Source organism: Pipistrellus hanaki (assembly GCF_964339955.1).
Source record: "Pipistrellus hanaki genome assembly, chromosome: 1".
NCBI classification, from domain to species: Eukaryota; Metazoa; Chordata; class Mammalia; order Chiroptera; family Vespertilionidae; genus Pipistrellus; species Pipistrellus hanaki.
Window position 1 is genome coordinate 122,661,639 of NC_140503.1, and position 17,000 is coordinate 122,678,638.

The following is a 17,000-nucleotide window of genomic DNA, read 5'->3' on the forward strand; positions in this document are numbered from 1 at the left end:
TTGGAAGTGGAGTTGGAGGTGGCGTTCAGAGCAGTCTGGAGCCTCTGTCTCCTTCCCGCCAGGGCAATCCCACAGCACAGCCGACAGTCCCTTCTCTGTGGGTAATGTGCGCGCCTCCGAAACCTTTCTCCGCTTCCCCGGGGTTCCGCCTTACAGCCCGGCTCCCTCTGTGTGAGCCTGGGTCCCGGGGGTCTGGCCTAGAACTGGGGTTCAGAGCAGTCGGAACTGGGGCCCAGCACAGTCGGAGCTTTTATCTCCTTCCTGCTAGGGAACGCCAGCCAGGCACTCAGCCGCCCTTCCTCTCCGGCTCTGTCCTCTCCTCGCGCGCCGCGTGTCTCTGTACCTTAGGCTTTTACAGCTCCTCCGTGCTTCCTTCTGGTTTTCTCCTTGCTTCTCGTTGTAGAATTTCCAGTCAGTCGACTTTCCTGTAGTTCTGGGTAATGTCCATTTTATATTTTAGTTGTATTTTATTGAAATTGTTGTGTGCGGCTGTGGCTAGGTGTTTACCTGTGCAGCCATCTTGGATTCTCCCTCATATAATTTTCTATTTGGTTAATGAGTTAGGTAGTCTATAAATTCAAATTTTATTTTCTTTACCTACTTCTTTCTTTTTCTTGTCCCTTGACCTCTCTTCATCATCTCCTCTTCCTCCTTTTTCTCTTCCTGTCTTCCTCTCTTCTCCCCTTTCTATCTCCTCTTTCTCTTTTGCTCTTCTCCTTTCTCTGCCAACATCTCTTCTCTCCTTCTTCTTCTCCCTCCTCTACTTTTCCCTCTTCCTACTTTCCTTTTAAACTGGGAGACCTTCCTCTAAGTACCATCTCCTCTGCTCCCATTTGGGCTGTTTCTCTTAGGCCTGGAACTTTCTTTGCTATCATCTTGGGAGTTTCTTTGCTTTTTGCTTATTTTGAATCCTTGTTTTCTAACCCTTCACTCCCCCATTTTTTCTTTAATGTTTTATTTTTCTTGTTTTGGCTGGTAAATCTTCTAGCAGCTTCATAAGAAAAGGTGTATGAGAAAGAAATTTTTAAATATTTTGTATGTTATTGCCGAGACCGGTTTGGCTCAGTGGTGGAGCGTCGGTCTGGCTCAGTGGTGGAGCGTCCGTCTGCGGACTGAAAGGTCCCAGGTTCGATTCAGTCAGGGGCATATACGTTGGTTGCGGGCACATCCCTGGTGGGGGGTCTGTAAGGGGCAGCTGGCCGATGTTTCTCTCTCATCAACATTTCTAGCTCTCTATCTCTCTCCCTCTCTGTAAAAAATCAATAAAATATATTTTTAAAAAAGGACACTTTAAAAAAATATTTTGTATGTTATAGTTTTACCATCTTGATTGATTGATAATGTGGTTGAGTAGAATATTTGGTAATAATTTCCCTTCAGAATTTTGAAGATATTTCTCCATTGCTTTTTAGGTTTCAGTATTTTTGTTGTGAAGTCCCACAAAGTTCTGATTTCTAATGTTTTATATGTGATTGTTCTCTCTGGATTTAATATTTTTTCCTTATCGACCTTATTTCTGATATTACATGTTTTTGTTTATTTTTAAAAAAAATATTTTTACTGATTTTAAGAAAGGAAGTGAGAGGGAGAGTGATAGAATCATCAGTGATGAGAGAGTCATTGATTGGCTGCCTCCTGCACACCCTCTATTGGGGATCAAGCCTGCAACCTTGAGCATGTGCCCTGACTGGGAATCGAATATTTGGTATTCATAGATTGATGCTCAACCACTGAACCACGCTGGCTGGGCTTTTTATTGGTTTTAGAGAAGAAGGGAAAGGGGGAGAGAGGGAGAGAGGGAGAGAGGGAAAGAGAGGGGGAGAGAGAGAGAGAGACAGGAAGGAAGGAAGGAAGGAAAGAAGGAAGGAAGAAAGGAAGAGAGAGAGAAAAAGAAAGAAACATAGATTAGCTGCCTTCTGCAAGCCCTCCCGTGGGGATGGTGCCCATATCCCCAGGTTGGGAATCCAACTGGTGACTTTTTGGTGCATGGGACAATATGCAACCAACTGAGCCACACTAGCCAGGGCTCTGATACTTACCATGGTAGTGTGCTTTTCCTTAATCATTACACTGGACACATAGTGGCCCTTTTGTTTTAGTAAATCATGTTGGAGAACATTTCAGTTAGAAATGTTTTTGAGTTATTTCTTTGATAATTTCCTCAGTTATGTTGTCCTTGTTGGCTTTTTCTGTATGTTTTTTTATTTGGATGTTGGGCCATTTGAATTAACCTAATATTTTATATTTTGTGTTTATTTTTGTCCTACTTTCTGAAGTAGTTCTTTATGTTATCTTCCAAACTTTTACCGTACTTAAATTCCTGAATTCTATTCCAGTTAATTTTCAAGGACTCTTTTATGCTCTTTGAATGCTGCTTATTTTCATTTTCTGATTTTCTTTCTTTTTTCTTTTTAAAAAAAATATATTTTATTGATTTTTCACAGAGAGGAAGAGAGAGAGAGAGAGTTAGAAACATCGATGAGAGAGAATCATCGATCAGCTGCCTCTTGCACACCCCCTACTGGGGATGTGCCCGCAACCAAGGTACATGCCCTTGACTGGAATTGGACCCGGGACCTTTCAGTCTGCAGGCCGACGCTCTATCCACTGAACCAAACCGGTCCCGGCTGATTTTGTTTCTTGGTGCAGTATTTTCTCTTAACTCTATTAATCAGATGGTTATTTTTGTTTTGTTTCAGTTTTTTTCTGCTTCTGGGACTCTTTTCATTAGTTTCTCTACACTATTTGTTTTGGCCAGTCTTGTTAAAGACTTTGCTTAAAAATCTGGTCACTCTTAGCCATCAAATATAGAAAGAGTGGATTGGAAGCTCTGTGTATGGGCAGGGAGTATTGGCTGGTTGGCTTCATTAAAAGTGTTTTAGCTGGGTTCTTCTATTAGGAGACCACCAATTGGGTTAGTTTATTTAGAGGAAAATCATCCATTTAGGATTGACCAACTTAGTTACCAATATTTTTTGAGCCAGGTAGTTGTTGCACTTTCACTATTTAGAATTAGGTTCTCAGTTACTTTTTCAGTATGATATCCCTTTTCTTAGCTGTGCCTGGTGTCTCCAACTCCAGATTTCCTCCTTTACTCTTTTTAGTATGGGTGAGAGACAGGTAATGTGGAGTGTAGAAGGAGATTGGGAGGGAGGTATGTGATTATTTTTCAGTTTATACCCATTTCTCTCTGTTTTTAGCCTTACGTGAACCCACCCCTCCCAGGTACATACACCATCACTATGATTGTACAACTCCCTGCCCCTGGATGCCTGGTGCCTAAAGTTCAGTTTCACATGCTCTGTGGTCCAAGATATATTGCCTTTGGGCTTGTCTTATTGCAGCAACTTTTTCTGATCTGATAAGTCATTTACTATACTTGTCTCCTTCTTAGCTTGCAAAACTTTATAGTTGTCTTCCCTTTTGTTCTTTTTGTTTATGTGGTTTTATGCCCTTTTTATATATTTTAGTGGGTTATTAGGAAGGAGAGAAGGTAGTTTTTAAGTAGAATTAAATGCTATTGTACCTATAGCAGTGATGTTGTCTTTTCCCATTTCTTCCAAGGTCTTGTTTTATTTTTTGGTCTGTCATTTTTACTTTCTCCCCAGTCAGCTCACAAACATTTTTGAATTTTCCTATGGATTCTACTTTCCCTTCATGTTTTTCACCTTTCTGTCTTTCTTCTGTTCACTAGCAAACTTCTGAAAGAATAACACCATTGCTATCTTTACTTCTTCAACTTCTTTTTATAGTCTTAACTGTAGTTGTGCTTAATGATGGAGATATAACTTAGTTTTCATTTTATTTTATTTTTAAAATAGATTTTTATAGATTTCAGAGAGGAAGGGAGAGGGGGAGAGAAGGGAAAAGAGAAACATCAGTGATGAGAGAGAATCATTGATTGGATGCTTCCTGGTTCCATACTGGAGATCCAGTCTGAAACTTGGGCATGTGCCCTGACCAAGAATCAACTGTAATTTCCTGATTCATAGGTCGTTGTTCAACCATTGAGCCCATAAAACTAAGCTCCTTCCCAGACTTAATTTTCATTTTAAACAATAGCACATGAAGTCTGCAATTGCTAAACGCTCTCATCAGGGACCCTTTTATCTTTCAGTGAGCATTATATAAAGATCCATGTACAGGAATTTCTTTTAATAATTTAGCATAAAGAATATTGTCTCCCTTGAGGATCTGATGTATTTCCTCCTTTTTGATAGCTCTGTGACACACATTCTGTTTTTCCTTTTGTTTTGGTTACCAGGCAGCTTAGAACCAAATCAGGTTTTTAGTTACATCAGTTATATTTATCTGATTATTAGTATAGTTGTTCCCTCCTCATCTTCCTCTTGTGGGGTTTAGAACTTCACCTCTTATCTCTGTTTCTTTGCGTGTTGATTTCATTCTCTCATACTACAGACTCTCTACCTCATGAGGAGGGAACGATGACTGCTGGCAGCTCTTGGCTCTCATCTTCCTAGCCCCTTCAACCAGAAGAAGGGGCTCTCTTGAAGAATCCTGGGAAGGACTCTGATTGGCCTGTCTTGGATCATGTACTCAACATCCCTGTGGCTGGAGTGGGGAGGGTACTATGAATGACAACCCTCACTAGAACTACATAGTTGGAGTCAGGGGTAAGAGAGTTTCCCTAAATCAGGGGATGTCCCTCATATTGGCTTTCAAAGTTCATTTTTCTATTTTTTTTATAATATTGGTCCCTTATATGTAGGCTACCTCAAGTCCTTTTCTAAAAAAACTAATGTAATAAATTTTCATAAAATACCACAGACTCCTTCCTGTTCATTCACTCTTCAAACCATTATATTTGTCTCAAAAGTCCAACATTCGATTGATTTTGTTAACTTTAAATGGTTATGTCTAAAATTTTCTTTTCAGTTTTTATTCTACTTGATCTACTTTCAGCATTTAAAACTGATCAGTTGATCTTTCTTGCAAGAGTCTCTCCTCAAGATTTCTGAGAAGCCGCTTTCTTCTCTGATATCTTTAAATATTGCTTTTTTGGATTCCCATTTAGTATTCATTATTTCTTTAAAAGCTGAACTTACATGATTACTTTTCTGGCCTGTTTATTTGATTACTTCACTTGAGGTAAACTTAGGTATGCTTATATATGCCTCTAGGCATCTGTATCACCTGAATAACTTTTTTCTAGTCTGCAGATCTATATTTGCAGTTGCCTCCTGGTTATTTACTACTATTTAGGTATCACAGGCATCTTAAATTTAATTTATCTACTTCTCTAGCCTTATTTATTTATTTATTTATTTATGGTCTAGATTATTGCAGCAGTTTAAATTACTTATTTAATTTTTGATAAGATGATACAGTTCAAAATACACAGTGGAAGTTCTTCCTCCTAAATCTCTCCAGTTTTGTTTCCAAATTTCCCATTGTAATTTGTTTTTTTATTTATTTTACTGGCTTCTCTATGTATGAACATGCTTATACATAATAGACTTTTGTTTTTCTTTTTTACAAAAAGATAGCATATTACACATATAGTGAACTCCCTTATCTTTTCTGTTTCAAAATTTTCTTCTACAAAGCAAATATGATTATTGTTTCCAGATATACTGGAGTGTCTCTTAACTATTAGTGAAGGGAAGATGTCTTTTTCTTGTCCACGGTATTTTCACTAAAAGTATGTTATGTCCACTTACACATTTAATTTTTGCATAGTATATGGCTGGATAAACAACTCCCACCCTCACCCCCAACACTAAAAATTCTAGTTCTGTAGTTATTCAGTAGGGTTAGAAATTTATGGTGGGATTAGTCTAGAGCCAGTAGAAACTAAAGCTACCCTAATGTGATGTAAACTGTTCTTTTCTCAGTACCTTGTTCCTACTGCTCCTGTTTTCACTTCCCCTACTCTATCTTCTACATAACTCTGAGTAAACTAAGATATTTTTTTTTACATGCTGTTCTCCAGAGATGATACTCTTTTAAGTGCTATGCTATAACATTCAAGAGAGTAACCAGAAGTGTTAAGACACATGTATATGTGACTATCTTCGTCTTGATATTTTAGATTAGGGTAAAAATGAAAATAGCATCAATGTGGTGAAAATAGGAAATATATCAGCTCTATGGATATTATAGTAAAATCTCAATATAACCTGACTGGCATGGCTCAGTGGTTGAGCGGTGACCTATGAACCAGGAGGTCAATTTTCGATATGTCAAGGAACATACCTGGTTGGTGAGTTCTATTCCCTGTTGGTGTGCTGGAGGCAGCCAATTAATGATTCTCATCATAGATGTTTCTATCTCTTTTTCCTTTCCTCTCTGAAATCAATTATATGTGTGTGTGTGTGTGTGTGTGTGTGTGTGTGTGTATGTATATGTATGTAAAATCTCACTATAATGGACTAATTTGGGTGAGGGGGGGATGTCCGTTAAAAGCCAAAAGTCCGAATTATATAATAAGAGGTTTTTCCGAATATTATGCTAAAAAATTGACAAATTAATTTACCTGATTTTACTTATGTATAATTAAAATTAAGTATGTATGAAAGTTTAATTTCATTACAGTAATTTTAAATTTATACTGATAGAGCTAGTAAATGAATACAACCACCTGTCACCGAGAGTAAACAAATACACTTGGGTGGGTAGGGCATGGCTGGAACTGCTGCAGAAAGTCACTCCACCAATTACCACTGAAAATGCTGTATGGTCATGTGCTAATCATTCCCCAAACATTGTTTACAAGTGTTGAATCTTGGATTTAAATATAATGATTATAGTTCTAGATATGAAATTTTTTTAGGTCAATGAAATTACTAGTGTTTTTTTCCAACATAGGGACTATTCACTAAAATGCGTTTAAAAAATAACCTGTTAATTTAATTATAAGCAAATCTTGCTTAAAAGCATTTTAAAATTAATGGGGTGTTAATTTTTACAGATGACATATAAAACAAGAATATTTGTTCGTTAAATTTGATGTCTATTAAATTAAGCTCTGCAAAATTGAGGGTTTACTGTATTCCTTCATGGTTGGATCTTTTTGGAGGTTTATTAGTTTCTGCCATTGTATGTGTATGTTTTAAACCCCTTGTTCTTATTTTATTCTGTTTGTCTTTATAATATTTTTCTCTTTTAAATTTATTTATTTATTAAATATTTTTATTGATTTTTAGAGAGAGAAAGGGAGAGGGAGACAGAAACATCAAGGATGAGAGAGAATCATAGATCGGCTGCTTCCTGCACACCCTCTACTGGGGACTGAGTCTGCAACCCAGACATATGCCTTGACTGGGAATCAACTGTGACCTCCTGGTTCATAGTCGATGCTCAATCCCTGAGCCAAGCAGGCCGGGCATTTTTTCTTTTTTTCCTTTTTCTTTCTTTCTTTCTTTCTTTCTTTCTTTCTTTCTTTCTTTCTTTCTTTCTTTCTTTCTTTCTTTCTCTTTCTTTCTTTCTTTCTTTTTTTTTTCTTCTTCTTCTTTTTTTTTTACCATTTATTTATTTATTTTTACATATTTTATTGATTTTTTTTTGCCCCCCTCCCTCCCTCCCACACATCCCCTCCCTCCCCAGAGTTTTATGTCCATTGGTTGTACTTATATGCATGTATACAAGTCCTTCGGTTGATCTATTATCTCTTTATTGTTGAAAGTATTACATATGTCCTCTCTTTTGGGGGACAAAAGGAGGATATTCTTCATATCTTTAAAGTTAGATGGAAATATTTTGATGAGTTGTATCTCAGTTCAGGAAAGTTTCATTTTACTTAGATTTTCTAGAAGTTTTTTACATCTTATTTGGTAACACATGACTAATAATTATGTTTAGAAAAGAGTCCCGGGAGAATCCAAGATGGCTGCTCGGGTAGGCAACTAGCCGCAGCCGCACACAACAATTTTAATAAATACAACTAAAATATAAAATGGACATTACCCAGAACTACAGGAAAGTCGACTGACTGGAAATCCTACAACAAGAAGCAAGGAGAAAACCAGAAGGAAGCACGGAGGAGCTGTAAAAGCCTAAGGTACGGAGACACGCGGCGCACGCGGAGAGGACGGAGCCGGAGAGGAGGGAGGCCGAGTGCCTGGCGGGCGTTCCCTAGCGGAAAGGAGATAAAACTCCGACTGTGCTGGGCCCCCGACTGCTCTGAACCCCAGTTCTGGGCCAGACCCTGGGGACTCAGGCTCAGCCATAGGGAGCTGGGCTGTAAGTCGGAACCCCGGGGTAGCGGAGAAAGGAGGTCCCGGAGGCGCACTCACTGCCCCCAGAGAAGGGACTGCCGGCTGTGCCGCGGGATTGCCCTGACGGGAAGGAGACTGGGGCTCCAGACTGCTGTGAACGCCACCTCCAACTCCACTTCCAACTGAACTGAACCCCAGTTTCGGGCCCATTGCGGGAGAGCTTACACTGTTTGGTAGCAGGCGAAAATCGAGGGCACCTTTCTCTCAGAGGCGCTTGCAACAAGTACTGAAGGACCCTGAGTCTCAGGAGTCGCATAGGGCGGGGCTGACGGAAGCCGAGGCTGTAGGCTCCACCCTGAAACGCCGCCCCATCAGGAAAGCTGCCTGCGAAAATGCCTAAACCAAATAGATCACAAAGGAAAGAAATGGAGGACAAAAAGCGACTGGATATAGAGTTCAAAACCACACTTATAGGGTTTTTCAAGAGACTCCTAGAAAAGGCCGATAAAATAAATGAGACCTATGAGGATATGAAAAGGGATCAACAAGAAATGCTAAGGGATCAACAAGAAATAAAGAATACATTGTCTGAAATAAAAAATATTCTACAGAGTCCTAAAAACAGAAGGGAAGATCGCAAGAATCAAGTCAAAGATTTGGAACATAAAGAGCCAGAAGACACTCCTCCACAGAAGCTAGAAGGCAAGAGAATCCAGAAAATTGAAGATAATGTAAGAAACCTCTGGGACAACTTCAAACGATCCAACATCAGAATCATGGGGGTCCCAGAAGATGAGAGAGAGCAAGATATCGAAAACATACTGAAAGAAATAGTGACAGAAAACTTCCCCCACCTGGGGAAAGAATTGGACCTACAAGTCCAGGAAGCACACAGAACTCCAAATAAGAGGAATCCAAAGAGGACCACACCAAGACAAATCATAATTAAGATTCCAAGAGCAAAGGACAAAGAGAGAATATTAAAAGCAGCAAGAGCTAAGCAGGTGGTTACCTATAAAGGAGCACCTATACGATTGTCAGCTGATTTCTCAACAGAAACCATGCAGGCCAGACGGGAATGGCAAGAAATATTCAAGGTGATGAATAGCAAGAACCTACAGCCAAAAATACTCTACCCAGCAAAGCTATCACTCAGAATCGAAGGTCAGATAAAGAGCTTCACTAATAAAAAAAAGCTAAAGGAGTTCATCACCACCAAACCAGAATTATATGAATTGCTGAAGGGGGTTCTTTCAGAAGAGAAAGTAAATAAAGATAAAAATATGAACAACAAATACGTAACTATCAACAAGTGAATCTAAAAACCAAGGAAATTAAAAAAAAAAAAAATCTGATGAACAATATTAACTGTTGAATATAATAGAATCAGAGGTATGGAAGGGGAGTGAACTGATGATTCTTGGGGAAAAGGGGACAGGGGAATGTGGGAAGAGACTGAACATAAACTGTGCACCTATGGATGAGGACAATGGGGGTTGGGGAAAGGGCAGAGGGTGGGGTGGGAAGGGGGCGGAAAAGGAACACTTGTAATAATATGAACAATAAAAATTTATTTAAAAAAAAAAATAATTATGTTTAACTGCTTTTGCTAACTGATTTTTTGGGATAATCTCTGTGCTTTCTCTTCTAAACACATACCATCCTTTGGTCTTCTTTGATTTATGGATAATATATGTCAAAGTATGTTTGTATTATTTGAGCAAATAGTCATACCAGGTGTTACAGTTAATTCGGATTTTGTATTCAAAGAACACATGATAATTTCAAGAGAAACATCAAAAGTGCTTTATTCAGCCCTAACTGGTTTGGCTCAGTGGATAGAGCGTCAGCCTGAGGTCTGAAGGGTCCTCGGTTCGATTCTGGTCAAGGGCATGTACCTTGGTTGTGGGCACACCCCCAGTAGGGAATGTACAGGAGGCAGCTGAATCAATGTTTATTTCTTATCCACGTTTCTAACTCTATCCCTCTCCCTTCCTCTCTGAAAAAAAATGCCAGGCCTACCTCAGGAGCGCCAGAGAGGCCATGAATTCCTTTTGGAAGTATATTTGAGCTTGCTTGGACACCATGAGCAAAAGCTCACCCTCCCAAGTTAAAAAAAATTTATGGAAAAGAAGTTATCATTGAAATTAAATGGTGGCAGACATGTCCAAGGAATATTGCAGGAATTTGATCACTTTATGAATCTTGTGATAAATGAATGTGTGGAGGTGGCAACTGGTGGACAACAGAACAATATTGGAATGGTGGTTATACAAGGAAATAGTATCGTGATGTTAGAAGCCTTGGAAGGAATGGCTGTAGTTACCAGAGAAATCAACTGCTTCCACACGTCCCCTCTTCACAGCACCTGTTTTACTACAATATAAAAATAGAATCCTGTCCATTTTCACATTGAACTTTTGTTAAATAAACTTTCGTATTGATTAAAAAAAAAGTGCTTTGTTCAAAGTAATTTCCACCGCTAGCTACACATTTCCCCCATCTTTCAGTTAATTTGTGGATACCATCCCAATAGAACTTTGCTTGTTTTGAGGCAAACCATTCAGAGACCCAAGTTTCCACTTAGTATGTTTTTTTTTTTTTTTAAAAAAATATATTTTATTGATTTTGTACAGAGAGGAAGGGAGAGAGATAGAGAGCCAGAAACATCGATGAGAGAGAGCCATCCATCAGCTGCCTCTTGCACACCCCCTACTGGAAATGTGCCCGCAACCAAGGTACATGCCTTTGACCGGAATAGAACCTGGGACCCTTCAGTCCCCAAGCCGACTCTCTATCCATTGAGCCAAACCGGTCTTGGCTCCACTTAGTATGTTTTGAAGTGCTGCTCAGAAAGTGCTTGTGCCATCAATTGGAACAAGTGGTAATCTAAAGGAGCAAGGTTTGGTGAATATGGCAGGTGGGTTAATACTTCCCAGGCAAGATGTTTTAATGTGTCTTTAACTGGTTTTGAAGTGTGTGATGGTATGTCATCATGAAGCAAAATTACTTTGCCGTGTCTTCTGGTCCATTCTGGTCATTTTACAATCAGCGTGGTTCAAATTGCTTATTTGTTGTTGGTAGGTATCAGTATTAACAGTTTCACCTGGTTTTAGAAGCTCATAATACACCACACCTTCCTGATCCCACCAAACGCAGAGCATTGTCTTCTTTCCGAAGTGATTTGGCCTTGCAGTCGATGTTGATGGTTGACCTTGATCAACCCATGATTTTGTGCGTTTGGGATTCTCAAAATAAATCCACTTTTCATTGCTAGTCACAATTCGCTGCAAAAAAGACTTTCTTTTGTGCCATTGAAATAACATTTTACTGATGACTTTTCGATTTTCCATTTGTCTTTCATTCAGTTGATATGGCACCCATTTTCCTTCCTTTAAAATTGTTTGCTGAACAACATTTAATCTTTCTGCAAGTTGTTTTTGTGTTCGACACATTTTCATCCAATAATGCTTGTAATTGTTAGTCTTCAAACTTTTTTGGTTGACCTGAATGTTCTTTGTCTTTCACACTTTTTTTTTTAAAAAAATATATTTTATTGATTTTATACAGAGAGGAAGGGAGAGAGATAGAGAGTTAGAAACATCGATGAGAGAGAGTCATCGATCAGCTGCCTCTTGCACACTCCCTACTGGGGATATGCCCGCAACCAAGATACATGCCCTTGACTGGAATCGAACCTGGGACCCTTCAGTCCCCAAGCCGACGCTCTATCCATTGAGCCAAACCGGTCCCGGCTGTCTTTCACACTTTTAAAGCGTTTAAACCATTGTTCACAAGTATCTTAAATTGAAGCATGTTCACCATAAGCTTCCTGAAGTATACTTTAACTTTCAGCAGCACTTTTCTTCAAAATAAAGTAATGAATTAAAATTTGCTGCAGCCCTAGTTGGTTTGGCTCAGTGGATAGAGCGTTAACCTGCAGACTGAAGGGTCCCAGATTCGATTCCGGTCATGGGCACAAACCTGGGTTGTGGGCTCTATCCCCAGTAGGGGACGTGCTGGAGGCAGCCAGTCAATGATTCTCATCATTGATGTTTCTCTCTCCCTCTCCCTTTCTGAAATCAATAAAGAAATATATATTGTATTAAAAAAAACAAACAAACCAAACTTGCTGCAGATGCTCTTTTTGGGCATGAAATTCGACATTTTTAAGCGTAAAAATATCTATGATGTTAATATCTTCAGAAACTTTGACTTAAGATGTTTTGAAGCTTGCTGTCAATACAAATTATCATACATATCAAATTGAATATATATCAACGTACGTGTAACTATCTATTGAAAAAATCTGCATTATTAACCTGGTATATTATAAGCTATGAAAGGATTAATACTTTAGTCTTTTTCAAAGACTCCTAGTTTCTTTGGGCCAACCCTGTGCATTTCATTTACTTTGTGTGTGTGTGTGTGTGTGTGTGTGTGTGTGATTTCCTTAACTTGTTTTTAGTTGTAAGATATGTGATTCCAAGAAAAGAGGGTATATCCACTATATGGACAGTTAAAATAATAAAGTGAATATTCACAACTTACAAACTTAATAAGTAGAGCATTGTTCATACCTTTGACTCCTGTTGTGCCTCTCCGATTGCATTCCTGTTTGACAAAGGAAACACTTTCCTGATATCTGTATTAATTGAAACACTTTCCTGATTATCTGTATTAATCTGTATTAATATTAGTCTGTATTTTATTTATTTTTTGAAAATTTAAAATTTTACTTAATACAAACATGGATGGTGTAATGCAAATATTCCATGTTTTAAAAAAAAATTTCTTTAGCCGAAACCGGTTTGGCTCAGTGGATAGAGCATCTGTCTGCGGACTGAAGGGTCCCAGGTTCAACTCCGGTCAAGGGCATGTACCTTGGCACATCCCTGGTAGGCGGTGTGCAAGAGGCAGCTGATCGATGATTCTCTCGTCGATGTTTCTAACTCTCTATCCCTCTTTCTTCCTCTCTCTAAAAAGTCAATAAAATATATTAAAAAATTTCTTTATTAATTAAGGTATTACATATGTGTCCTTATTCCCCATTACCCCCAAACTCCCCACTCATGCTCTCACCCCCCTGTTGTCTGTGTCCATTGGTTAGGCTTATACGCATCAAGTCCTTTGGTTGATCTCTCCTCCTTACCTCCACCCTCCCCTATCTTCCCTCTGAGGTTTGACTGACTGATCAATGTTTCTGTCTCTGGATCTGTTTTTGTTCATCAGTTTATATTGTTCGTTATATTCCATAAAATACTGTTGAGATTCATATATTTAATGCATGTAGCTATAGTTGAGTAATTTTCATTGTTGTGTAATATTTCTTTCTTTTTAAAAAAAATATATTTTATTGATCTTTTACAGAGAGGAAGGGAGAGAGATAGAGAGCTAGAAACATCGATGAGAGAGAAACATCCATCAGTTGAGCCTCCTGCACACCTCCTATTGGGGATGTCCCCACAACCAATGTACATGCCCTTGACCGGAATCGAACCTGGGACCCTTGAGTCTGCAGGCCGATGCTCTATCCACTGAGCCAAACCGGTTTTGGCAGTTTTCATTTTTTAATTCTGATAAAATATACACAACAATGCATATATGCATGTTAACCATTTTTGAGTGTGCAATTCAGTGGCATTAAGTAAATTCACAATGATATATAACCATCATCAATGCCTTTATCCAGAACAAAAAAATATTTTAAAAATATAGTTGACATACAGTATTATATTAGCTTCAGGTGTACAATATAGTAAGTAGACATATATATGCCTTACGAAGTGATCACCTTCGTAAGTCTAGTACCCATTTGATATCAGATATAGTTATTATCATATCAATGCCTGTATATATTTCCTATGGTATACTTTACATCCCATGACTAATTTAATAACTGGCAGTTTATACTTAATCCTATATTTTTTTGCCCATCTCTTCACCCCCATCTGGCAACCATCAGTTTGTTCTCCATATCTAGGAGTTTGCTTTGTTAGTTTATATTGTTTTTTAGATTCTACATCTAAGTGAAATCATATGATATTTATCTTTCTGTATGACTTACTTCATATTATATCCTATAGGTCCATCAATGTTGCTGTTGTTAGCAAGATCTCATTCTTTTTATGGCTGAATAACATTGCATATATGTATATATGATATGTATTATATATATATATAACAAATATACATATATATCATATCTGTATCACATCTTTATTCATATATTGTTGGACATCTAAGTTGCTTCTATATATCTATATATCTATATATACTTATCTATCTATACAAATAAGTAATATGTAAATTGTCTGTTATGTAATGACACAGTAATGACTGTTCAACAGGCTGTGCGTGCATGGAGCACTTCTAGATCATCCTGCCCTCCCCCTGCCCCAGCTCCACGGGTAGCGGCAGTGGTGGCTCCTGAAGCGTGGCTCCCTCCAACCTCCTGTGGAAGTGGCACAGCTTGTGGAAGCTGTGGGCAGCCTACTGTGTGCGATACCTCATGCTGGGTCACTAGTTATAAATGCTGAAGTGAACACAGGGATGCATGTATTTTTTTGAACTAGTGTTTTCAATTTCTTTGGATAAATACCCAGAAGTGGGATTGCTGGGTCATATGGCAATTCTATTTTTAATTTTTTGAGGACTCTCATGCTATTTTCCATAGTGGCTGCACAAGGGTTCCTTTTTCTCCGCATCCTTGCCAACGTATTGTTTGTGTTCTTTTTGATAATAGCCATTCTGAAAGGTGTAAGGTGTTACCTTATTGTGGTTTTGATTTTCATTTTCCTGATGATCAGTGATGTTGATTATTTTTTCTGTATAACGTCTTTGGAGAAATGTCTGTTCAGGTTCTCTGCCCATTTTTCAATTGGATTTGTTTTTATGTTTACTTGTATGAGTTCCTTACATATTTTGGCTAGTAACTTCTTATTGGATATATTGGCCTTCACCACCCTATTGTCTGTATCCTTAGGTAATGCATATATGCATTTAAGATATTTGGTTGATCTCTTCCCAGTCCCCCTTCCCCTTCCCTCTGAGATTTGTCAGTCTCGCTCTGATTCTTTTAGTTTATTTTGTTCAATATATACCTTGTTTATTTATTTTGATTTAGATTCAGTTGCCATTTTATTGCTCATATTTTATCTTTTTTTCTTCTTCCTTTTCTTAAAGCATGCCCTTCAACTTTTCATGTAATAATGTTTTGGTAGTGGTGAACTCCTTTAGCTTTTTCTTGTCTGTGAAGCTCTTTATCTGATCTTCAATTCTAAATGATAGCTTTGCTGGGTAAAATAATCATGATCGTAGGTCCTTGCTAGTCATTTTGAATATTTCTTGCCACTCTTTTCTGGCCTGTAAAGTTTCTTTTGAGAAATCAGTTGACAGTTGTATGGGTACTCCTTAGTAGGTAATTAACTGCTTTTCTCTTGCTGCTTTTTGTCTTTAGCCGTTGGCATTTTAATTATGTGTCTTGGTGTGCTTTTTTTTGAGTTCCTCTTGTTTGACTCTGCACTTCCTGGATGTGTAAGTCTATTTCTCCACCAGGTAGGGGAAGTTTTCTGTCATTTCTTCAAATAGATTTTCAATATTTTGGTCTCTCTCTTCTCCTTCTGGCACCCTCATAATGCGAATGCTGGTATGCTTGAAGTTGTCCTAGAGGTTTCTTACATTATCTTCATAAATTTTGGATTTTTTTTTTCTTTTTTTCTTCTGATTGGGTGATTTTTGCTTCCTCATATTCCACAACGTTGATTTAATTTTTGGAATCCTCTACTCTACTGTTGAATCCTATAAATTATTCTTTATTTCAGGTAATGTATGCTTATTTTCTGACTGGTCCTTTTTCATGTCTTTGGAATTCTCATTAAGATCCTTGAAAGTCTCATTAAGTCCCGTGATGTTCTCATTAAGATCCTTGAGCAACTTTATAACATTGAATTCTGTATCCAATAGTTTGCTTGATTCTGTTTCTGTTTCTTTAATCTGTGACATGTTTTTTTTAATCTCTGCATTTTGACTGCTTCTCTGTGTTTGTTTCTTTGTATTAGGTAGAGCTGCTATGTCTCCTGGAATTGGTATAGTGGCCTTGTGTAGTAGGTGTCTTATAGATCCCAGTGCCTCAGCTTCCCCAGTCACCTGAGCTGGGCACTCTAGGTGTTCCCCTTTCTGGGCTGTGTGCACTGTTTTGTTGTAGTTGAACCTTGATTGCTCACTGGGAAGAATTAACCTCCAGGCCAATTGGCTGTGAGGACCAACTGCAATTATTATATGTGGAAGAGCTGCTATGCTGGAGACACCGCTATGGAGCAGGACTTGGTGTTCACTGAGTCTGTCCCTTGAGTGTCGCTTGTGGATGTGTAGAGTTGTAATCTGGTTTGATCTGAAGCTGTCTTCTGGGTGCTCTGGCTCTGGGGCTTCCTGGAATGTCCAAAGTCAGCCATGTCTAGGGGCCACCTGGTAGGAGATAGATAGATTTGCAGATGCCTGCCTGCTATTGTATTGGGTTGGCCTGGCTTTGAGACAAGATAGGCTGGTGCTAGTGATAGGTCTTGGGCCTCTTACTGCTGCTTGCTTGAGAGATTTTAGAAAAGCCTGAAGCCTGAGCTGGGACAAGCCATCATATGGAAAAGCCACTGCAAACAGCTTGGGTGGGGCTGCAAATGGGATGGGGCGGGGTCTCAGGGATGGTTCCCCTAGGGTGGAGTGACCAATGTGAGCCAGGCTGATGGAAACTCAGACATGGCTGCCAATCAACCCTGGAATGGAGTGGTCTTAGCATGAGATGGGCTAGGTGTCAATACAGAAACAATG

The 17,000-nt window shown here is 38.7% G+C and overlaps 2 protein-coding genes across 16 annotated transcripts in view; both read left to right on the forward strand.

Annotated features, from left to right (window-relative positions):
• The window catches only part of MLLT10 (MLLT10 histone lysine methyltransferase DOT1L cofactor), a 230,037-nt gene that overhangs the window by 16,574 nt on the left and 196,463 nt on the right, over positions 1-17,000 (forward strand). Inside the window, exon 1 of one of the 15 annotated variants that reach the window (XM_084867997.1) lies at positions 4,445-4,634. The exons of the other annotated variants lie outside the window; for them this stretch is intronic. The gene's annotated coding sequence lies outside the window, so the exon portion shown is untranslated. Of the gene's footprint in view, positions 1-4,444; positions 4,635-17,000 lie in introns of those variants that run through there. 15 annotated transcript variants of the gene reach the window in all.
• Positions 4,619-10,740, forward strand: LOC311614381 (small nuclear ribonucleoprotein G-like). The gene is made up of 2 exons (XM_084869176.1): positions 4,619-4,634; positions 10,194-10,740. The coding sequence occupies exon 2, from the start codon at positions 10,301-10,303 to the stop codon at positions 10,562-10,564; it is 264 nt and encodes an 87-aa protein (XP_084725302.1). The 5' UTR covers positions 4,619-4,634; positions 10,194-10,300; the 3' UTR covers positions 10,565-10,740.